This window comes from Podarcis tiliguerta (genome assembly GCF_965153285.1).
Source record: "Podarcis tiliguerta genome assembly, chromosome: 12".
Classification (NCBI taxonomy): domain Eukaryota; kingdom Metazoa; phylum Chordata; class Lepidosauria; order Squamata; family Lacertidae; genus Podarcis; species Podarcis tiliguerta.
In genome coordinates, this window is record NC_139545.1 from 22931304 (window position 1) to 22956174 (window position 24871).

At 43.6% G+C, this 24871-nt stretch overlaps 1 protein-coding gene across 2 annotated transcripts in view; it reads right to left on the minus strand.

Annotated features, from left to right (window-relative positions):
• Positions 1–24871, minus strand: part of CHN2 (chimerin 2) — a 152344-nt gene that overhangs the window by 28020 nt on the left and 99453 nt on the right. For both annotated transcript variants that reach the window (XM_083405067.1, XM_083405068.1), the window contains one exon: positions 491–568. In XM_083405067.1, the coding sequence (XP_083261193.1) occupies positions 491–568 (78 nt within the window). The remainder of the gene's footprint in view (positions 1–490; positions 569–24871) is intronic.

Genomic DNA, 24871 nt, shown 5'->3' on the forward strand with positions numbered 1-24871 from the left:
ACAGATCCAGCTCTTTTCTTAGAAGTCTTAATGGTGTGGTTCCTATACATGTCAGAAAAGACCCACTGAGTTCTCAGGAAAATGTGTATAGAATTGCAGCCTGAGTTACATGTACATACACTTTAGTTTGCCACCCCCATTGCTTTCAATGAGATTTAAGATTCAGGAACACAACCCACATTTTTATTCCAGCAAGGTCCAGTGAGCTTGTTTTGAGTATTCAGCCTGTCTGTCTGTCTTTCTTTGTTCCTTCCTTCCTTCCTTCCTTCCTTCCTTCCTTCCTTCCCTCCCTCCCTCCCTCCCTCCCTCCCAGGAAGCCCCTTGGTTGTATCACAAGTTTTATTCTCTTAACGGTTCTTTAGTACTGCTTAAAACCAATCAATGTTACCTTTCTAAGAGAGAAATACAGATAAAAAGACACACACAGAGAGAGCGTAGTGACAATATAAGCAAAAACACGAGTAAAAAAAGACACACAAGATGTTCTTACCTTAAAATTGTGTGCTTTTTCATAGTTGAAATGGTTGTCGTTTTGCGTTAACGCTGCTCTTCGGACCAAAGAGGTGATCTGTGAATAGGCAAAGAGTTTGAGAGGTTGCCACAAGAGTGCTCCCTTGACTCCCATTTTCACCCCCAAAGCCACTGCCAGCAGCTCCTGGCGGTTCCTTCCTCGTTTAGATTTGTGAACCACGGCGGCGCAGGCTTTCTCATTTTCAAGCCACAACTCCTCTGCAAACATGGTGCAGCTGGGATCCCAGAGATTCTCCCTGTCTTCTTCTCCTTCTCCTCCTCCTCCTCCTCCTTCCTCAGAGGCCGGGAGGCTGACTGCTGTCAGGTTTGTCCAACTGCTTCTAATGTTGGACAGCAGATTCGAAGCAGCTGCAGCAGCCCATTCTGCCGAGACCTCTGGCATGTGACTTGAATGGGCTGTCTTGTGTGATGGAAGGAGCTTCTGCATCTGAATGAGTAACGGGTCTGCTTTGTGATACTTCTCTTTAAAGCAGACGTGTGCCTGAAACAATAGCCTGGATTCATGCAGTGAAGCGACTCCCCTCCTCCTTCTCGCCTCCAGCAGCAGCAGTAGAAAGAAGTACAGGCAGCAGGGGCAGCTTCACAGATTCACACTACAACACATTTCAAAGGAGAGATCGCTTCTACTTGGGAGCATCCCCCTCCGCCTCCCTCCGTTCATAAACGACTCCTGCCTCCAATTGCACTCAGAGCTGGGGACTTGTGGGCTATTCCAATACAAACACCGGCAGATTAAGCCTTTAAACCCCAGTGATTGTTTAATCTTGCAGGGCTAAAAAATCTCCTCTTTTTCATATCCTGTATAAGTGAAAATCTGGTAGCACTTCAAGGATTAGCGGCGGCTCTTTGCAATGCATTAAATTAATAACGTGGGGGTGGTTTTTTTTTAGTGCACACTGGCTTTAGAATAAGTGAAGTAATTAAATTATTTCAGTATGCCTGCGGATTACTTCGGTGTAAGGGGCTAGCTATGGATCCACTCTATAATTTGATTTACCTAGAAAATACCGAGAGTAACAGATTCACTGATGCATTAAGGACTCACTTAGTCCAATACAGTACAAGTAGGACAACAATTTCCCTGTTTTCCTCCTTAATATGGTTGTTACAGCAGTCATGCTATATGCAATGGGGACCCATATGCAACAAAATGTGTAGAGTGCTCCTGTTTCCCAGGATACATCATTCCATTCCATTCTGCTCACCCCAAAAGAGATTGGCCATTGGGCATGCTTAGCCCTCACCAGGCTAATTTTGGCGTTCTTCCTTAAAAAACTGTACTACAGTTGTACCTTGGAAGTCGAACAGAATCCGTACCGGAAGTCCAAAGTGTTCAGAAACCAAAGCACGGCTTCTGATTGGCTGCAGGAAGCTCCTGCAACCAACCAGAAGCCGTGAAAGCCCCGTTGGATGTTCAGGTTCCAAAGAACGTTCGCAAACTGGATCACACACTTCCGAGTTTGCAGCATTCGGGAGGAAAAATGTCTGAGTACCGAGGTGTTCGGGATCCAAGGTACGACTGTACAGTGGTACCTCAGGTTACATATGCTTCAGGTTACATACGCTTCAGGTTACAGACTCTGCTAACCCAGAAATAGTACCTCGGGTTAAGAACTTTGCTTCAGGATGAGAACAGAAATTTTGCTCCGGCGGCGCGGTGGCAGCAGGAGGCCCCATTAGCTAAAGTGGTTCTTCAGGTTAAGAGTTCCGTTTTCTCCACGGTTTCCTCACATTAGTTACCAATCCTATGCAGCTCTGCTCAGAATAAGCCCCACTGGCATTGGGTAATGTGGCTGCTCTCAAATGGGTCTACAGAGAATCCCTCTCCCCCCGTTGGTATAAAAGACCAACACAGCTTCTACGGTGGAAAGCAAATGAAAGTAATCATATGGTATCAGGTGTGGGGGTGGTAGAGTCACAGCTTGAAAGCAACAATGGAGAAAACAATTCCAATTGTTCATCTGCAAGCGGGCTTTTTGCATCTGCTGCCTTTTGAAATTGGCATCCGGTGCCAGGCCCACTGGGAGCAGCTCCACTCTGGAGCCCCCAGGTAGAACGTTTCCCTGCCCAAAGTGGAGCTTTCAATTGGCACCAAATTTAAATTCAGTGCCTACAGCAAGCCCCGCTTTTGGCAGGGATCACTGCGGCCCTGACCCTTCCTCCATGCCCAGATGGATGCTGAGGGAGGGCAGACCACTCTTTCCAGAGGTCTCACTTATTGCAGAGGGCTTCCCTGCTCCTGTTGTTTTGTCCATTTTGGCTTTTCCAACCACCTGAAATTTGGTGACCTTGGTAGGCCCCAAATATCTCAAGGAGCACCTTCTCCCATATGATTTCTCCCCAGCTTTTTAAGAGCTGTCTGTGCTGCCAACCATCAGATTCTACTCTAGAAGATGAGAAGATCCTCACCTCTCAGGAGCAGGGCCTTCTCTGCAGTGGTTCCAAAACTTTGGAATGAACTCCTTTAAAAAGCTTACTTGTCTTTTCTCCTTGCTTCTTTTTGGAAATAGGTCCAAACAGTCCACCAGGCATTTAGGAATGGAGGTCACAATACTGTTAATTTTTTTAATGTCCATTGCCTTTATTTATTTATTTATTTATTTCTTAATTAGTGTTTTATCTGCTGACACTGTATAACATTGCAGCCTTAGGGTCACTTCGCAGTTACTCTACTGCGTATCCCTAATCCTTAAATCCAGGCATCCCCAACCTTCGGCCCTCCAGATGTTTTGAGACTACAATTCCCAACATCCCTGACCACTGGTCCTGCTAGCTAGGGATCATGGGAGTTGTAGGCCAAAAAACATTTGGCGGGCCGAGCTTGAGGAAGCCTGCTCAAAACCCTTTGAGAGAAACCCTTGCTTTAATTTACAAACATAAAAGCAAAGAACAAACTTATGACGACTTGGAGCATGTGAATGATGACAGCCTGATTTGAAAACTTGCAGAGACACATGGACAACCACAATCAGATCTGGTGGTGCAATTTTCTACCGAGTGTTATTTACTTGTAACATTCTGCAAGTTCAGTAAATTGTCAAGACTGGCTTGCTTTTCAGACATGCAGGCATAGCTGAATCTATTTATTCTTTCAGGTAGATCGCAGTGTTCTTTCCCAGCTTTCTCTTCTCCCCTTTAAATAATTTCTGAGCCCTGTTGCAAAATAAATCATATTTCCCAGCTGATAAGGACAGCTGACTGCTGCTATTAAACAGGGAGTTTCAAACACAACACACAGATATGGGTCTCCCCAGGGCCTGATGTTTTGGTGCTATTCTGTGAATCATCACCATCATGCCATTAGTGTATCAACTCCTTTGGCAGCTCAGCAATCAGAACAGCAAGCCCTAAACAATCTTCTCTTCCTGCACTTATGGATCAGCCTTTAATCAGACGGTAAGTGTTTTAGAACAGACTGTGCTGTTTGATGGCTGAAAACCCAACCTCCCCAACTGTCTCACAACATCAAGCTAGCACTGAATAAGAGATAGATGGTTCTGTTGTTTACATCTAAGAGGATAACCATATTATGTACATCTGTAAGTTGTATACTCCAGAGGAGCCGAGTTAAATGGATGATGCGGACGTAAAAAAAAATCCCTTTTGTTTGAAATTCTTATATCGTTTTCAGTCATTGTATATATTTTCTAGAAGCCCTTCAGTCAGAATGATATGACATTATACTGTCTTATATTACAAACATTTTTAAGTGCTAAGCACCTCTTTGAATTCCTGGCATAGATACATCTTGCTATGTAATTGGTATTATTTTTAGTGGCAGTGAACCCAAGCCACGAGAGGTCAATTTTATAGTAATTCCATGGCATTTGTATTATTGATGAAAATCCTATTACATAAGGAACATCATTATATAATACATCAGATACGGTGTTCGGAACTACAGATTATGCCAACAATCCTGGACATCTTTTTAGACTACTTATTAACAGTGTCATCTTAGGGACAAATTTCCAGAAATGAGAAAAAACTGCAACCTCTTTTGTAGCATTGTTAAAACATGTAGCCAATAAAGGACGGAGAATTCAGCCGTGTGACTCTGATAACAGGGGGTAGGCTGGCATTTGCTACACATATTATACCTGAAATTCCATTCATTCACCTAGGTTCCTTTGTCAATCATATTGTGTTATTTGTCAGGGTTCCTACAAAGGGTGTCTATAGAGAGACATATAATAAATGTGTTCCTTTAATGGGCCAAATTGCATGAAGGAACAGTAGAATTCTTGCTACATATGTGTTGCATGTTCATGTATACAGGCTCTTAGTAACTTTAGAAAACCAGGCTTCATAAATAGAAACATAAGAGAAATTAACTGATTCTTTTATCATGATAATAACTTGAAACTCTCAATATGATTTCAAACTGAATTTTCCACAATCCAGCTAAAATTAAATAGCTGGCACCACAACAGTGAACCTATTAGTCTGGATCTATCTTTAAATTTGTATAAGAACTGGTGTTCCCATATGATGATAATCATATTCATAAGTAAAGGTAAAGGTACCCCTGACCATTAGGTCCAGTTGTGGCCGACTCTGGGGTTGCTGCGCTCATCTCGCTTTATTGGCCGAGGAAGCTGGCATACAGCTTCCGGGTCATGTGGCATATATTATTTGTACCCCGCCCATCTGGCTGGGTTTCCCCAGCCACTCTGGGCGGCTCCCAACAGATAAAAAGGACAATAAAACGTCAAACATTAAAAACTTCCCTAAACAGGACTGCCTTCAGATGTCTTCTAAAAGTCAGATAGTTGTTTATTTCCTTGACATCTGATGGGAGGGCGGGTGCCACTACCGAAAAGGCCCTCTGCCTGGTTCCCTGTAACCTCACTTCTCGCAGTGAGCGAACTGCTAGAAGGCCCTCGGAGCTGGACCTCAGTGTCCGGGCTGAACGATGGGGTTGGAGATGCTCCTTCAGGTATACTGGGCCGAGGCCAGTGAATGGGTACCCAAAGCCACATCAAAAAAAGTATCCTGGCAAGTTCAATGGAGTGCAGATCAACATTCCATTGCAGATGTGCTCCCACATCCACATCAGCTATGTGTATGGATGTCTATTTCTGCACAGGAATCTGCTTTGCTCAGGTGGACCACTTGACACGAGATGCATCTCCACTGATTTCAGTGGAACTTATTTTGAAGTCAGCAAGTTTAGAATTCCAGTTTAATCCAAGAACCTCAGCTCAGCTGGATTGTGGATCCAGCCATAGGCCTGCTAATACGAAGTATATTTGCTGCTAAGTTTAACATGCCTCTTACGTGACAGCTGAGACCGTTTTTGAGCTTGAAACAAATGTCTGAAGTGTTTTTAAAAAACGAATGCCAAAGATAGAATGCACCTATATTTAGAGCATATCTACAACATCCATCAACTAGACACACTTGACAGCAGATTTCCAGCTGAAGTTCAAATAATTGTTATTAAAGAGGAATCTAAATAAAAGGAAGTACCGTATTTTTTGCTCTATAAGACTCACTTTTTCCCTCCTAAAAAGTAAGGGGAAATGTTTGTGCGTCTTACGGAGCGAATGCAGGCTGCGCAGCTATCCCAGAAGCCAGAAGAGCAAGAGGGATCACTGCTTTTGCTGTGCAGCGATCCCTCTTGTTGTTCTGGCTTCTGAGATTCAGAATATTTTTTTTCTTGTTTTCCTCCTCCAAAAACTAGGTGCGTCTTATGGTCTGGTGCGTCTTATAGAGCGAAAAATATGGTATATCGTTGCCCTTGCCTCTCCTTTTTTTCCTACTTCCCTGACTGCTGAAACTGAAGGAACATGTCTTTGTAAACCGTTGTTGCTTAAAACACACACACACACACCTCTCTTTTCATAATAAACTAGCCACTTCTTAAAGGCCAAGACCACACTGCTGCTCTGATAAAACATATCCTTATCTGCAAGACAGCATCAAAAACAGAGTACCTGTTGATATAAGGTGGTCACCATTCATTTTAATTGGGTATGTAACTTCCTATGCTAGGTTATTTGTGTGTTTGGAGCTGCCCCTTTCATTGGAATGAATCAGAAAGTTCACGAGTAGGAGCTTGGTATGTACATCGGAGCACCCCTAGAGCACTGATTTGTGTTGGCTGGGCTTTATTTCCCCTGTTACAGACTAATACAGCTATTCTGTTTGGCAGATGAGTACAGTGACCTTCACATGCATGCCCAGCAGCGTAGGAGCTTCTCAGGAATGTCGCAATCCCTCACTGCTGGGCGTGTGTGAATAACATGATCAAGTGAGTGGGACCAACGGAGAGAATTATGAGTTAGCACCCTGAATGGTGCGCAGATTCCATATGGCAGACCTTTGTTGCACCAGAAACAAACCAAAACCTTCTTCGCCAAAGAAAAGAATAGATAAGAATCTTGTTCTTGTAAGTAATTTTGAATCACAGAGTAGTGCCTTTGAAACCACTTTTCTGTATAAGTAAGACTGCTAATTCTGTGAGTAGCTACCCAAAATATCTTGGTCTAAACCATGGGTAGGCAAACTAAGGCCTGGGGCCGGATCTGGCCCAATCGCTTTCTAAATCCGGCCTGTGGACGGTCCGGGAATCAGCGTGTTTTTACATGAGTAGAATGTGTGCTTTTATTTAAAATGTATCTCTGGGTGATTTGTGGGGCCTGCCTGGTGTTTTTTCATGAGTAGAATGTGTGCTTTTATTTAAAATGCATCTCTGGGTTATTTGTGCGGCATAGGAATTCATTCATTCCACCCCCCCACTCCAAAATATAGTCCGGCCCCCCACAAGGTCTAAGGGACAGTGGACCGGCCCCCTGCTGGAAAAGTTTGCTGACCCCTGCTCTAAACAGTGGGTAATATACACTCAGGAGGAGTAATCCTGCCTTGTCATTCTGTTTTTCCCTAATATCAGTTGACTGTCTTCCCCCCCATTTTGTTTTTCCTTTGTGTTGGTCCTAAGAAAAATAGATACAAAAGGAGAATTCCCTCGGGAGAACTCCCAAGATCCAACTATGAGGCCAACACTTTTTGGTGAGAAAACCCCAGCAGAGATTTAAAACCACAAAATATGCAGCAGCATAAAACATGGAAATGAAGCTGTTAGACCTTTAAAATATGCCCTTTCAAATGAGTTCCAAAATAGTTGCCTCTTCCCCTAGAATAGAATAAGACCACAAGCTGAGTAAATTAAAACTGTTTAGTTACAAATTCTCCCAACAGAATACGTGGGTTCTCTCTGTTGAACTCTGTAATTTGTGATAAATTCAGGATCAGTAGGTGGGTATTTCATACACAGGATCAGTTGATGTGAATTTGTTTATTTTAAATCCGTTTTTTGTACTCACTGTCAGGGTGGTTATAGGGTAGGAATGTGGTAGATACCTTCATAGCTTGCTGTCACAGCTTTTTATCTGATAGCAGGCATTCAAATTCAAATGAAAAGGTCTTTACTTACAAGTCACTTGTCTAGATCAGTGTTTTTCAACCACTGTTCTGCGGCACACTAGTGTGCCATGAGATGTTGCCTGGTGTGCTGTGGGAAAAATTGAAAAATTCGAAATATAAAAAAAAAAAATTCAAATTTTTGCCCACTAGGCGGGCGCCGGACTGTGTCCTGGGTATGGGGTGGGGTGGGGTTTTTGACCCAACCCTCGGCCAGCAGGGGTGTCGATTGGCGCTCCTCAGGGGGACACCCTCCACTTTTCTGATGTCCGGACTGTGATTGGTTCAGACTCCAGCCTGGACCTATCACAGTAGGACATCATCTTCCGACTTCCTTCCCGCCCGAGCACAGTGTGCGCAGCAGCGGAGAGAAGAAGACGTCGCGACTCGAGTCACCAGGAGGACCGGAGAAGTTGTCATTTTTTCTCTCTTCAGTCTCCACTGAATGCCTTGACTGGGTTAGGGACCCTTATAGTTCAGCATCAGTTGGTGGAAAGGACATGACTTTACAGGAGCAGGAGGAACTAACTGAACTGAGACAAAATCGTGGTTTCAAGCTAAGATTTGCTGATCTACCTTTGGACAGTTTTTGGTTGGATACTGCCAAGGAGTTCCCCCTTCTGGCAAACAAAGCTATTTTGACATTGCTCCCATTTTCCACTACATATCTGTGTGAGATGAGCTTTTCAAGCATGATTGCTATAAAAACTAAATACAGAGAGAGACTGAGAGCTGTTGACGAAGAGCTACGTGTGTGTCTTACTTCGATTCCAGCCAGAATATCAGCTTTTTTGTTCAGCCAAACAGGCCCAGGTTGCGCACTGAATAAAGTATTTTATAATTTTTCATATTTCTGTTTACTTACTATTTCATAATAAAGTAATTATAAAATACTTTCTTTGTGTTTATTTGATTCCTATTCAAGAGAATTACTTTATATATAGTCAATATAGGCACAGAGTTAAATTTTTTAACATTTTCTAATGGTGGTGTGTCTCGTGATTTTTTTCATGAAACAAGTGTGCCTTTGCCCAAAAAAGGTTGAAAAACACTGGTCTAGATAGTCTAAAGACAATGCAAACCAATCCCACTTTTCATCCAGGTAGCGTTCTCTCTGTGTTAATTAAACTAAGGTTACCAGACGTCCCCGTTTCCCGGGGACAGTCCCCAGATTTACAAATCAGTCCTCTGACAACATCCTATCATTCCTACTGAAGTTGAAAAGTGTCCCCAGATTCATTGAAAAAAATCTGGTAACCTTAAATTAAACTACACTACATCTAAAGATCCACACAGATTAATTCACATTCTCCGGGCAATATTGTTCCATATGAGGAGAACAGGGATAAACAAAAGGCTTCTAACTAGTTTGGGAAATAATGAGAAAAAATAATGCATGGTCCAGTAAGTCATACCACTTCTTACAAGGGCAACTCTGGGAAGGAATCCAATTTAACAAGGAGGAAATGGTTCCTGGAGCATGACAAAAAGGGTGGAATTGTACATCCTATTAATTAATTATGTGAGAACTGCTGTTTTCACATGGCTGTTTGCTGCACAATCTTATGCATGTCTACTTGGAAATAAGTCCATTGTGCTCAGTGGGACTTAATTCCATTGTGCATTGGAATGCAGCCATTAACTACGTGAAAGTGCAATGTGAGAAATCATCACGGTCATTTCTGGCAAACACCCACAAACTACAGGCTTATTAGGAAGATAAGAGGCAGCGACCTTAGCCAGAAGTGAGCAGAGGCAGAAGTATTGTGATCGTCATCCGAATCCTTGGATCCCAAACATGACTCAACCCTGATGGAAAACCATCACCCCCCCCCAACCCAGCTTGGAAACCCACATCTCAGCTATTAGGATACAAGGGGGTGGGGGTGGAAATTCCAATATTTTTATGGAAACAAAATAAAATTTACATCGCAGAGACACTTAGGTGCTGTTTAAAACCTCATTCTAAAACATGTTATGATTTCATTAGTAATAAAAATCTGGAATGTCGTTAAATGTGTCATCCTAATTGTTTCAAGGCCTGTGTGATCAAACCATGTTTCGTAATACACCCCCCGAGACTAAAAGGCACCAGAGCAATTTGCCAGCCCCCGTCCCCCAACTATTTTATAGATCAAAAGCTAATTCTCATTCCTCTTTCCCAAGCAGTATAATACCCCCAGAGGTTTTTGCTATCTCACTGTTACACGTGCCTTTAAAGTAGCAGGCTGCTTCAATTCCAGTTCAATTTAAAATGTACATTTCTTCAGCTGAGATTCATTTACTCTCTTTTTCTTTTTCACTTTCTCACTCTTTCTTAGGGATCATGAACTGGTAGCTCAGAGTCAAATCAAGACCCGAGAACAATTTCCCAAACTTGGGACGCCAGCCGTTTTTGGACTACAAATCCCATCATCCCTGGTTATCAAGACCAGTGGTCAGGGATGATGGGAGTTGTAGTCCAAAAAAGATCTGGAGACCCAAGTCTGGGAAGCCTGACTGGGTATGGGACAGCGTCCTATGTTCCAAAAGCAACGTATCGCTTTGGATACTGTGTGATGAAGCTTCCTTCAAGATGAGCCACAAATCAGCAGTCTTGCTATGTACTCCTTTCAAACCATGCATACCAAAGTTAATGCTGGTGTTCATGTTGAGAGCATATAACATCCAGTCCCTTTGGGATTATGACCAAATGAGGAGGGCGATAGTTTCTCAGAGACATTTCCCAGAAATCATAGAACCAGACATAAATAGCAGTTATGTTCTGAGCCACCAACCGCTGACCTCTAAAAGTATTGTATAAGCAACTTCAGGCAGGGCTGCCAGAATGAAAAGCTCGTTGTGGCATTCTCTGGAACGAAAAACACATATTCCCATGATCCTCTCTGCCACCCCCCCGGCAAGCAAGCAAGCAAAGTAGCACAAGGTGAGTGAATTTTAAGGTTACCTGCTAAATCAAAGGCTAAACTAATTGCTGAATTTAAATTTGCAATGCTCTACAATGAATAATCTCCCATTACAAACAGACATAGGATATCACATGATCCACAGGCCTATGATGTTTTTTTTTAATGTGTCTTGTGAGAGTCCCTCTCACTAAATCTCTTTTCTCAGAATCAGGTTGTGGGTTTTTTAAATGGTTTTTTTGTGCCACAGTTTCAAAGAAGATTGAAAAAACACAACAGCACGGCTACCTCTAGCTTAAAACAAAAGACATATGTCCCCTCAGAAACCACCCTCCAGTTTTTTTTCAAACCCTGTTTTATGCAGAGTGCTTTGAAAAACACAAATATATAGGAGCGTTCGCTTCCTCTCCAGCAAATGGATAAATCTGCTCTATGAAAATTTGTTGCGCTGAAACAAATGCATATGAAATTAATGTGAAATTTTGTCTGAGCTTTCCTTTGATCTACATGCACCAACCACATACATCTGTTTGTATCCAAAGGAAGATGTTTATTAGGTGATTTTCCTAGGTGATTAACAGCAAACTCTTTCAGTTTTTCACAGACTAAGGACTTGCTTGTAAGACCCCCATTTTTGTAAGAAGCATCATTACCTGAGATCACAGGTTAGTGAAGGCCCGGGGTGGCCCATCCTGTTTTGCCACCTGAGGAGAAATAGGAAGGTGCTGCCGCTGCTCCCTTTTGTCGCCTCTGCCGCAGCCTCACTTATGGAGGTTGCACGGGCTGTTTCTGGGTTCTGGAGAGAGATTATGGGAACCCTGCAAGACTGCGCATGAGGCTTCTGTGCAATTTCACGGGGCTCTCGTCAGAAGCCAAAACAACCACTTCTCCTCACTTTGGTGGCCGTGTGTCTGCAGAGGCACCCCTTGAATTCTGCCGCCTGAGGCAGCTGCCTCAGTCTGCCATGTGGCCCTGGAAAAAGCTCTGCCCTGCCAGCTGTATGCTGCATCCATTTGTTCTACATTGCTTAAAAAGGCAATATGGTGTGTGTTATAGTGAAAGTCATATTACAGATATCTAATGACCCTACTGTTAAGTTGTGGGTGAACATATCAGACAACACAGCAATTCTTCAAACAGCTCTTGTTTATTCACAGGCCAGGACAGAACTGAACTTAAGGGCTCAGTCAGCCTGCTTATATAGAGCTCCAGTACCACGTTACTGTAACAACTTTCTAAAACTATCCAATCACTGAACGTCACTTTTGATCCTTCATTTGCATAACTATGTACAGTATCCCCCTGCTGGCCCAGGGTGAGAACTTCAGTACATAACACCTACAATATGCTCTCACCACTTCAGTAGCTAGAAAGACTGAAATGTGAGACATTATGTAATTATGCTTTTGTGCTTATAAACAACAACAATTGGGAAACACTTGCCTGTGAGAGCTCCACTTGGAGAACAGCCTTTACCAAAGGTGCCGTGGGCTTTGAAGACACTTGAACTCAGGACGCAAGGGAGAAACGTGCCAAGAGGAAGGCACGCTTGGCAATTCCACACCGTGATCAACTCCCGCCTGGAAACCAATGTCCCCACTGTGGAAGGACGTGTGGATCCAGAATTGGCCTCCACAGTCACTTACAGACTCATTGTTAAAACCATGTTTATGGAAGACAATCTTACTCGGCTACGAGTGATCACCAAAGAAGAAGACATGACATTGATGTGGACATCAGACACCCCACAATACCCCTAGAATCTGAAGTTCTGGGGACCTGTGGTTCTTCTGTCAGTCCCAACCAACATACAGCAGGAAGCCAAGGAAGCAGATAAGGGGTGTGTGTGTGTGTGTGTGTGTGTGTGAATTTCTCGTACAGATTTGCAATAAGCAGTCATTTTTTTAAAACAACAAAAGCAGCTCTCTAAAACATACTTTCACTGGGTTTATAACTGCATGCAAGTATACAACCCATTTGAAAGCTAAATGTAGTAATTAAATAAGAGCCATTTTGGCAAGATAAATTTGCCATATAATTGTTCACTGTCCGTTATTAGATAATTCACTTGAGAGGACTCTCATTACAAATATTTGTAATGGCGTACTCCATATTTCAGTCCTGCCTTGGAGCGAAGACATGGTACATTTGGAATGAGTGACCGTGGGCATAGCTACCCTGCAGCAGGCTCTATTAGGCCACAGAGTGAATATATAAAAGCCACAGTACGGTAATAGCTTTATTAAGGCCAATCAAAATACCACAACGTCACAAGCAAACTTCCCCAGATCCGGGAAACACTAACCTTATCAGCTTGTGGGCTTCCAGCGAATCTGATAAATAAGGATTCTGTCTTGCAACTACCCTCTACTTTAGTGCTCTGATGTCATGGAACGTTCACAAATATTTGAACTGCTCACAGGAAGCGACCAGCATCAAATGATGCAACTCCTCTGAAAGCAGTGAACTACGAAAAAGTCTAAAAAAACCAGGAGCCAGGGGCTTGAAGGAATGATGAATGCAAGTACTGTATGAAGAATGTTAAGAAAGAGCAGGGGGGGGGGAGCAGGAAAGGAAACAGAATTTCAGAAAGGGTGGAGGAAGTGGGGCTACAAAATAATGAACACCTCAGGATCTCCAAGGGAAGGAAAGAACAGCAGCATTCCATGGAGATGAATGGATCTATGGCAGTGACGGGTTCCAGGGCAATAAGGCATGGAAGGTGACTGAATTAGTATTTGAACTGAGCAACCAACTCTGGCTGTGGGGCTGCAGTTAACAGTAAAACATAAGATGACTTGCATAGCTCCTCATTTTTGTAAACTTTTTTGGGGGGTATTCTTCATAGCTGTCAACCTTCCCTTTTTTTTGCGGGAAATTCCCTTATTCCAGCGCCGTTTCCCACTGCTTCCCGGATTGTTACATATCCTGTAGACTGTCCCCAGGACAGGTGAGGCTGCTGATCCCTTATTCTCAAATCTGAAAGTTGACAGCTATGGTATTCTTGCATCAGAAGCCCCAGAAGTATAATTTGAAGGAAGATCCTCAAATGCTTGAAACATTAAGAACTGTTTGCAAAAAGCAACGCTACGTGTGCCTAAAGTCTCATTGTGCTCTGTGGGGCTTCTCCTTGCCACAGGCTGCAATCATCTTTCTACTTACCTGGGAGTAAGCTCCACTGAACTCAATGGGAGTTACTTTTGATTAGGTGTGTTACACAGCAGTAGCTTAAAACAAACCTTCAAGCACGCTGTCAGTTCTACTTAGGCATGTGCAGTGTGCTGTTCATTCATTAGATTCAGGCTCTGGACCTGGTTTCCTGTTAGCATGGACACAAATACAGTGGTACCTCTGGTTAAGAACTTAATTCATTCTGGAGGTCCATTCTTAACCTGAAACTGTTCTTAACCTGAAGCACCACTTTAGCTAATGGGCCTCCCGCTGCCGCCGCACAATTTCTGTTCTCATCCTGAAGCAAAGTTCTTAACCCGAGGTACTATTTCCAGGTTAGCAGAGTCTGTAACCTGAAGCGTCTGTAACCTGAAGCGTTTGTAACCTGAAGCATCTGTAACCCGACGTACCACTGTAATAAGCAGAATCCTACAGGTGCCGTCACAAAATCAGGTTTATTTATTTAGGCATTAGAATTGATCGTTTTTAATTTCACGTAACACATATCTAACTTTTAAAAACAGCACAATGCCTTGATCTTTAACATTTGTTCAGCACATCTGCTTTTGACACACCTGCATAAAATAATGGCAGTGCTTAAAGAGTCCATAAATCGTTCCACCCCATATTACGACTGCTATTCTAAGAGGAGTAAGAAGTCTTAGAAAGTGGAGAATGGTTTAATGCACTTTTATTGACATAGTTTATTCAACTTGTATAGTTTTCCCGTAAGGGTGGGTCCCTCCTGGTTGCTAGGAGAAATGTACGGAAAGCAACACAGATGCCGGCTAACTGTGTTCCTATGGTCCCCAGCATCAGGTGTCAGCTGACCTTAAGTATCCTTTGCAGCTTCCAGCAACCTCCAGTCTGCTACCTCTGGTACCAAGTGGGGTCCTTTGTTATCAATGGCACAACACGCACAGCTGCTTCAGTGATTGTTCAAAGAGGGACAGATGGCAGCTCTCAATACAAAAACGGGATTTAAAAGAGAAATGTGTGGGTGGGGTGGGGTGGGGGACAGCAGTGGGAGTGACAGCACTACTTAGCTTGGAATTTATTTTGCTAGATTTACAGAACTAGCAATAGTGTTAAGAACAACAACAGCCAACATCGGTGCGGCAGCTTTCCAAAGTCGGTTGTGTGAAGTTACTTGCTCTATCTTGCAATATTAAGCAAGTGCTTTACTCTTCTGCTGAAATCCACACGTATTTAACTTGCTTAGATCACGCTGGCATTAATTCCTACTTGGTGGACCATCAGGCTGAACAGCACTGTGTGTTCAAGGATAGCATCACTGAAAACAGGGTCTATGGGTTCTGAACACAGGCAAGCAAAATGTTACTGGAAGGTTCCTTTTATTAACCACCTCTTTATTATATCTTAGGGATAAATTTCTATTCGTTCAGAAGGTGGGTGTAATCCGAGGAAATAGTTTACCCCAAAAATCATCCCTTTTAGTTCTTCCTACCCCCAAATCAAGTTTAAAGATCTGCTTGTCTGCAAGTGAGCAGACAAATCTTTATCCAAGGGCACCTCTCCTATATCTGCAATTTTCAGGCTAATTGCCCTCAAAACTCTAGGAAAGACTAGGTGATTTCTTTCTTTTTTCAACTTACTCTAATACTGTAATCATGGGACACGGGTGGTGCTGTGGGTTAAACCACAGAGCCTAGGATTTGCCGATCAGAAGGTTGGCTGTTCGAATTCCTGCGACGGGATGAGCTCCCATTGATCGGTCCCTGCTCCTGCCAACCTAGCAGTTCAAAAGCACGTCAAAGTGCAAGTACATAAATAGGTATCGCTCCAGCGGGAAAGTAAACGGCATTTCCATGCACTGCTCTAGTTCGCCAGAAGTGGCTTAGTCATGCTGGCCACATGACCCAGAAGCTGTATGCCGGCTCCCTCGGCCAATAAAGCGAGATGAGTGCCGCAACCCCAGAGTCAGCCACGACTGGACCTAATGGTCAGGGGTCCCTTTACCATTAATAATGTAATAGTTGCCCCTGCAGGAAAATCACTGCAGCTATCCTTTTAAAAATTGGCAGGATTTAGGCACTGAGAAGAGGAGGCCTTGTCTGCCAATTTAATCCAGTTCTGCTGGGGGGGGGGGGGAGTTATAGATGTCCTTAAAATTAAACACAAAAGTCCTTGGACTAATTGGCCTGTAGTTCAGCATATATTATCTATTCTGGAGGGACTAGTATTCCTGCATATTACATCTACAACCAACAACATTCAGCCCTTTTTAGATTTCCCATCAACTACAGTGAGCCCTAATAGAATTTGGGATATGACTTGGAGGTGATTTAACAGAAGTAATCATTGAAGGAAGCCAGGTCTCTTTCTTCTGGGTATCTTAGTATCCTGGAAAAGAGTTTTCAGTCGTGAATTGGGGAGGGTGGGCGGAAATGAAGCAGACTCAAGACACTGTGAGCTGAATTGGGCAGTCTATGAAGCGTCTCATACTGAGGCAGGCTGGTTTCAGAAGCTCCAAAAATGTTGGTTAAAAAAAACTGCGAGCACAGTAAATAATGCTGTGTGGAAACTGAGGTGGAAGCAAAACATAATAGCACAACTACAGATGTAATGAAAGATACTGAAAGGTAAACTTCAAAGAAGAAGAAGAAGAGTTTGGATTTGATATCCCGCCTTTCACTCCCTTTAAGGAGTCTCAAAGCGGCTAACGTTCTCCTTTCCCTTCCTCCCCCCCCCCCCAACAAACACTCTGTGAGGTGAGTGGGGCTGAGAGACTTCAGAGAAGTGTGACTGGCCCAAGGTCACCCAGCAGCTGCATGTGGAAGAACAGGGAATCAAACCTGGTTCACCAGATTATGAGTCTACCGCTCTCAACCACTACACCACACTGGATGAAAACAGTTCATGAAGACGTTTTGGTGCTTAAAATTTCCTGCTGCCACTGTCTCCTTTCTCTCTTAGTTAGGAAAGACACAGTAAATACATGCTCCCTCCCTGTTGCTGAGTCAGGAACTGGAATCTCCCAGCTACTCATTCCCCAACCCTCAAAAGTTGCATCATCACAATCAATGTGAAATCAGTTCTCCGGAAATGAAAAGTCGGTCAAGGGAAATGAGTCTATAAGCAGCTGGATGTTGTTTGCAAGGAACTGAGCTGCTTAATCTTCCACATCTGATGCTTAGATTCCGATTAAGCCAAAATGGGAAAGAAACTTATAGTTTAGTCAGGAGGCATCATATAAGGCTTTTTATGGCAGGATGGTCTGCTATGGAAATACATGCAGTTTTGCTTGGCCAGCTTCCCAATCTTTCATTCTGATTCTATAGATACGAGCCGTTTCAATATCACACAGGAGCGACGTGCGTGGGTGTAGTAAACAGTCGTATCATATGCAAGGCAAATTCACTGTGATAAACTGTCAGTCACTTGTGATTCCTGATACTAAGCATATCAAGTGTGTCACGCAGCATTGGCACGTTCCTATTGATTTATGCTGCCCCTACAGCGTACACAGCGCCATCAATAACAAAGAGTTTAGTGGTTCTTTCAAGACAAATAAATTTAGGCTCCCTGCTCTTAAGAAGTTTAACGGTGGAAACGGGAAAGCGAAAGCCAAGAACAGAGAGAGCAGAAAGTGAATAAGTGTCATTATAGTGGGGAATAAAGACGACAGGCTGGTGGTGCCAGAGGCGCCAAGTTGCATGCTACATTGGGGAGGGGTGTCACATGTGTGTGACATCAAACATGTGATGTCATACATGTCAAGAGGAGGCCATGAGGCCCAGGAAGGCTCACCACCACTGCGGTGAGGCCCAGTGGGGTCTAACCCCTCAAGATGGAGGGGGGGTTCAGCCCTGTCCCTGCATACTTTGGGGTGGGGGCTGAACTCTCTTCAGTCCCATAGAATTGGCACCTATAGGTGGCGCTATGCATATGTTCTGGGATGGAGTTCCTTGAACAGGAGGCGGCAAAGCAGAATGGGCAATAGTTGTTTGAAGAATTCAAGAGATCTTCCGTCGGATGAGGACAGCAGCAACTGCAGAGTATAACAGGAAGCAGCTTAAAAACAAAAGCTGAAAGAAGAGATTGACGCAAGGCTACAGATAGCTTTAGAAGGGACATGGAGTTTGTGCTAGATATGGAAGGGTCTGAGCAAGAAGCCCATACAACAAGAGCTGTGTCTTATTGTGGCTGAAAAGTCTCTAGAACAGGGATCCCCAATGTGGTGCCGACCATTGGTCATGATGCCTGGGGCTAATGGGGGTTGGGGTCCAATATCTGGAGAGCCCCATATTGACTACCCTTTCTTTAGAAAGGGTAAACACCGGGTTTTCTTTTTTATCCAGTCTAGATGTTACAAGAGTCAGCATTTTTCTTCCCAGCCCCACACATATCATTTAATATAATTTGCTATGTTAATTCTGCCAGCCACATTCCAGCCTAGATAATGCTTGGACCTTTGTGTGTGTGTGTGCACTTGTGATTAGAAGTGCACTATATCGTGGGCAGAATTTGCATGGTGACATTTATAATCAATATGGTGGAATAGGAAACACACCGCAGGGATCTGGACCAGCTCTCCAATAATGGAAAGTGCTCTGACCATTTGAAATAGCACAGTAATGTGCTATTTTCATTATCGTTGCCCAGTTCTGTGTTGTGCTACAGGTCATTACAATGCAGCTACACAGCACTGGAGACTGGTGGCAGTGTTGGCGCATCAACCCATTCAATGGTACTCATATGATGTCCTGGGTTGTCACAACCCAGCTACAGGCTGCGGCAACATCCCAGTGCAAAAGCAGCTGTGCTCTCTTTTCAATACTGTTATGTTAGTCCAGTGGTTCACAGCATCAGGCATTTTCATGCTGAAGAAATTGTTTTCAGATGCGTCACCTGCACAGTAGCACACAGAGCTTTCAGTGGTCACATTTGCACCAGACACTGGCTCAAGTTCTGCTGAGCTTCAAACCTTATACATCCTCCGCCTTATTCAGAATATATTTGTCTTGCTCGTTTTAAAGAAGTAGGTTTTGGAACCGGATGAAATGCTTCGTCTGACATCGACACATGATTAAGAGCAGAGTCGTATCGTGTGAGGTCTTGTGCAAATTACATCCATTTGTGGTTTCATTTTTGTTTCCCAAAGACTTTAGAAAGACAGACCTAATCTAAACATTACTAGAAATGGGAATCATCACAGCCATGCCCAGACTGCAGCCTGTGTCAGATATGGGTTCCAGCTGGAATGCCATAAACTCCCAGCTGTTACTGTTAGGGACAAAGCATATCACCCTTGGAGAGCAGAAGAGACATACTTGCTACAGAAGACATTAACAGAGGGCTTAAACAGCATGAAGCTGACATAGGCACCATTCTGAACTGTGTTTATACAAATGAACCTACATTCCAGTAAGTGGGACACTGAAAGGAGTTGCCTTTCAATAATACCCTTTCTCTAAATAGACAGTATTTAGAAAACAGCGCATTTCCACCCTACAAATTCACCTATGCACCTTTTAAGTAAAATAATTAAAATGCAATGATGAAATTTTGCAATTACAATGATAAATGTGTACCTTGAGCCACTGCATTAAGGTGGACTTGAGTTATGTATCGTGTGCAGGGTTAATTCTTGTGAGATTTAGAGGCGTAATTTATCAAACTCTTAAATCTATGATTTATATTAAGAGGCTGGATGCTGACCTGTTATGGCAGCTAAATGGTGTAACTCAACATAAGGGAATGGCTATCTTGTTTATAATGAGTGATATTTAGCCCCATTCCACTCATAGCAGAGCAACTGAAATTAATGGATCTTAGTCCTGTTCATTAATTTCAATGTGTCTGAGTAAAATGTAGTTGAATGCCCCTCCCCATTTCCATACTGTGTTTTATTTTAATTTATATAACATTGTTGCACATACCTCTGAGATCAGATTTTTAAAAGAAATGTAAGAATTAAAATGGCAATAAGTGCCAAGTCAGCAGCTTTGCTTTATTTGAAATGAGGAAAGATCACACTGACTACTTTCCTGAAATCAACAGTTGTTATGGTGTTCCCCCATCCCATTGGGCTAATGAAATGGGCCTTATGCAGAGCTCAAAAGATCTGAGCTGCTTTACACCCAAGAGGGCAGTAAACGTTGCCTTTCAAGGGGGGAAAAGGATTCCAGATGGAGAGGGACATCTTCTCAGAGGCCAGGTTTTGCAGAGTCAGACGAGCGCTTAAAAGAAAATCGGCTCAAAAGAGCCTTAGAGATCAAACAGGGACAAACAAAGTGATCAGCTCACTCATTTAACACAAAACAATGCACTGGAAATTTATGTCCCGGGTTCAAAGAAGTGCTGAAATTTCCATAGTCAGCGAAGCAGAAAAGTGTAAATCAAGAGTCCTTTCGGGACCTGGGTAATATCAAAGACAGCCCAACTTTTCCAGTCCTATTTGTTATTAACTGGAGCTTGTTTGGCTGCAACTCTATTAGTTAGCTTGGCATTTGAACATAGCGAGGTCTACTTTACTCCTTCTCCAGTCCCGTATTATCGTTCAGCTCAATTTCCCCATATGCATAATGGGTCTGCTGATGAACAGGGATGAGCAAAGGCCGTACAGCACTTTCACATCAAAAGTTCAGAGTTTGAAATAGATAAATCAAGCACCCTGACACTGAAGAGAGCAGGGAGCTTCGGTATGTACAGAGTTCTGAGCGCACTCAGGAATCGCTGGATTTCCCGAACAGTGCAGAAAATGTCATCACCCTTGCACTTTGGTTTATGAAGGCATATTAGTTGGATAGTGAGTGGGGATTAGAGGGAGAGAAGTGGCTGGAATCAATCTGATCTGTTTCCCAAGGAGGTACAGTACAGTCGTACCTTGGATCCTGAACGCCTTTCAAGTTGAATGTTTTGACTCCCGAACGCCACAAACACGGAAGTGAGTGTTCTGGTTTACGAACGTTCTTTGGAACCCAAATGTCTGATGGGGCTTCTATGGCTTCCTATTGGCTGCAGGAGCTTCCTGCAGCCAATCAGAAGCCACACTTTAGTTTCTGAATGTTTTGGAAGTCGAACAGACTTCTGGAACGGATTCTGTTCGACTTCCAAGGTATGACAGTAATTGGCATGCCATATCTGGTATGTGGTCTTTTTCCACAAACATGGTCTTTTTCCATATGTGGTCCTGAATTCTGAATCCGTACCCTACACTTTTTAATTATTAATTTATACAGTGATTTTCAGCCCAAAGGCCCCCAGAGTGGTGAACAACATATTAAAGCCAATATACAAAAGAGAACCATAAAATGCAATGTAAGGAAGGCCCAATTCAGAGAACAATTTGTTCTTGGAAGCAGCTTAGACAATGGGCACTAAGGTATGCCGATTTCTCTTCACCTCAATACACGATTCCAACCTGAAATGGAAGGTAGTAGTTACATCTAATTTTCCATATGTATCTCCACGAGAAGTGTGGGTGACTTTTCTGAAAGCCATTGGGATAAAAGGATGAATAAAAATAATTTTTAAGAACCTAATAAAGCAAGACGATTTATTTTTACTACTTAAAAGCAAGACTTACAAACACTGAAGTGAGGAAAGTACTGAATCAACACAGGCGTTGCTTAGAAATATACCACCAGCAGCATTAAATTAGGGTATAACATTTCCCAGCCAATTTATTTTCTCATGGTTTTCACAACATGCAAATGGGATGTGTGTATAATCCTGTGTAAGGCTGAATAGACTGTGGCTCCTGGGTTAGGGGAATGGTATTTAAGCTCAAAACATCCCCATCATACACAAACCTACAGTTGGTCTAACCACCTGGTTTTGGACAGTCTCTGAGACAGTGAAATCTTGACAACAATAGCAACTCATTTTCCTTTCTTGTTTTCCTCCAGCTGATTTGCAGAGTAGAATCTTATTTGCCAGAATATTTTAGGTGGCTTTCATTTCTTTAAAACTTTTACTATTGCTCTCTTCACCTCCAAGCAATTTTTAAAAATCCAAAATGATTTAATGAGGCCCCACTCCATGCAATTGCTGTTACAAGAGGGATACCTAATGTGATAAATGATAGATGTGGAGGGACAAAATTTCCATCATCCCTGAACACTGGGGCCAGGCTGACTGGGGCTGAAAGGAGATGGAGTCCAACAATGGCTACCCTTGTGCTAGTACAACCGGAGGCCTGCCGCTGATAAATAACTTATTATTATTTATATATATCATATATATCCCATCCACCCCGGAGCACCAGGTGGTGTACATGATTCTCCCCCTCCTCATTTAATCCCCACAACAACCCTGTGAGGTCGGTTAGGCTGAGAGGCAGTGACTGGCCCAGGGTCACCCAGTGAGCTTAGTAGCCAAATGGGAATCTGAACCCTGGTCTCCCAAGTTCTAGTCTGATGCTCTAACCACTACACCACCACTAATACAAGCCCTTAAAAACCATGAAGTGAATTCCCATCCAAGCTACTAAGCCATACCTAAACGTAGAAAGACCTCCATCCACTGCCCACAGATCATGGAGTTGGAAGGAACCAGGAGGGTCATGTTGTCAAATCTCCTGCTATGTAGGAATCTTTCAACCAATGTGGGGCTCAGACCCACAACCCTGAGATCAAGAGTCTTGTGCTCTACCGACTGAGATAAGGGCCAATGGAAGTCTTCGATAGTGGTGTGATTGCTAGTAAAACAAAAAGTCTCTTGTCGCTGGGTACCTGAATGACTCTAGCCCTTTCCATTCAGTGCTTTCTAACAGGGCCATGAGGCAGGATGAGCCAGCTACCTTGGGAAGCCCAAGAGGCGGCACCCGACGGACTCCGACGCCAGCAAGATCTCGATGGAAGTCAGCGCTGCTGCCACTGCTTCATGGCCTCCGCTGCACAACCCAGGTAAGGGAGCCTTCAGCAAGGATGGCATGTTCCTGTTTTGCCTCAGGTGGCGAAACAAGACAGGCAGCCCCTGCATTCTAAGCATTAAGAGGAAGGGTGGAAAATGGGGCAACTGAACCCACACTCTATGCCCCCAAGCCAGTGGAGACTAGTCCATTATGGCAAGCAGGGCAATGCCCTACCAACGTCCATCAGCCCTCCACCTGCCTGCCATCTAAATTGCAACCAGTTCAGGGGCCGGCACTGGCTGCCCAATTCCTCTTCCTTAGACTGAGTGCAGCTACTGTGGAACTTAGCTGGGGGTCAACCTAGAATTAGTTAGCTCTGCCTGTCATTGGCTCCACCTGCTGTTTGGTCTCTGTGTCTTCCGTCCTTACCTAGCCATCGCTGCCCCAGCATAGGAAAAGGTTCCTACATGGGCACAGCTGCACATGTGCAGGGGCCCCTTTCTCATGTTCAGCAGAACATGCGCAAATGGGTAGCCGGGGAAAAACCTGCTCTACACTTCAATGAATGCATGGCACCGAACAGTGTAGAAGACTTGTAAATATAAGGGAGAGAGCTTCTCTTTCCTCTTCTTGAGGGAAGGCACTTTTACTAACACACACACACAAGGAAAGCATTCCTTAAGGTTATAGAATTAACCATTAAACCCTCAACTATGGCTGTGTATAATCTCCACATAATAACAACATAAAATAATTCTGAAGTGCTAAGCCAGGCATGCTGATTTTACGTGTGCGGCGACAGCTTTATGTGGATTGAAGAATTAAACAAAAAAAGGGGGGGGGGAGAGCAAGAACCTCACCCCGCTCTTGTGAGATCTTGCGAGATCTTGTGGGAGCCCTTATGCCACCATCCCAGAGCCGGAAAAGAAATGTGGTGGGCTTTTAAAGATCTTTTTACACTGTGTTTTCCTGCTGCTGAAATAGCTTTTTAAGCCCCCTCACCTTTCTTACTGGGGTCATGCGAGGTCTCTGGAGAGGCTCCCGTGACATCTCTCAAGGTCCTTGCTGGCCTTCCAGAAGCACCACATGACCTTGCCAGAGCCTGATAAGCAAGGTGGGAGGCTTAAACAGCCCCCCACTTTGAGTGGGGGGCAAGGCCCGCTCAGCACCCTCTTAGGTAAGCAGAGATGGTTCCACAGGGCTGTTCCAGCTTTGCATGATAGCCGGGAACATAACGCCTATGTAAAATGAGATGTGCCTGCATATGTTTATCCTTTCCATTAAAATCAAGGGTTTCAACGTGTCTACTCAGAAGTAGGCCCAGCTGTATTCAGTGGTGTGCATAGGATTCCAGCTTTACTTATGCAACTTTATCCGAATCGTGGTCCCTATTTTAAACTAAAGGAAACCAATGAAATATGACCAGAGTTAGGGTTCTGGATTATTTGTTCAGTACCAATTTGAAGACTTCTGCTGCTCGAGAAGGGAGAAACACACAGCTTTGCAGTGAACTGTGCCCACAACAAAAGAGGTTTCGAACACAATTTATTCCACAGTATACCTATTCCACCCGGGGCATTTTGTTTATAAATGAAGACTGCTAGATTGGGAATCTTCCACCTAATTTATGCCGGCTCGTTCTTTGATAGGCCTCCTGCAGCGAAAGAAATGGCTCTGCTATACTGATGTTCTAGTCATTCAGCGGAGAAATGGGGAAGGGGAAATCAATACAGAACAGCTGTTCGCTTTCCAACTCCATTGGACGTTTAGAGCATATTATTGACCAGCATTCGTGGTTTTTTTTTTAATAAAAAAGTGAAGCCCTGTGCAAGCGTAACACTTAATATTTCAGTAATGAAATGACATTTTAAAAGCCTTCTCTTACACGAAAGACATATTTTCTTGTCACCGCAGCTGCCTTCTTCTTTATTCAATGAGGGAGCGAGAAAGGGATTAACTGTGCAGACCAAGCCCCATGCATTTCAGCACAGGGCTTGAAAAGATGCTTGAAAAAATG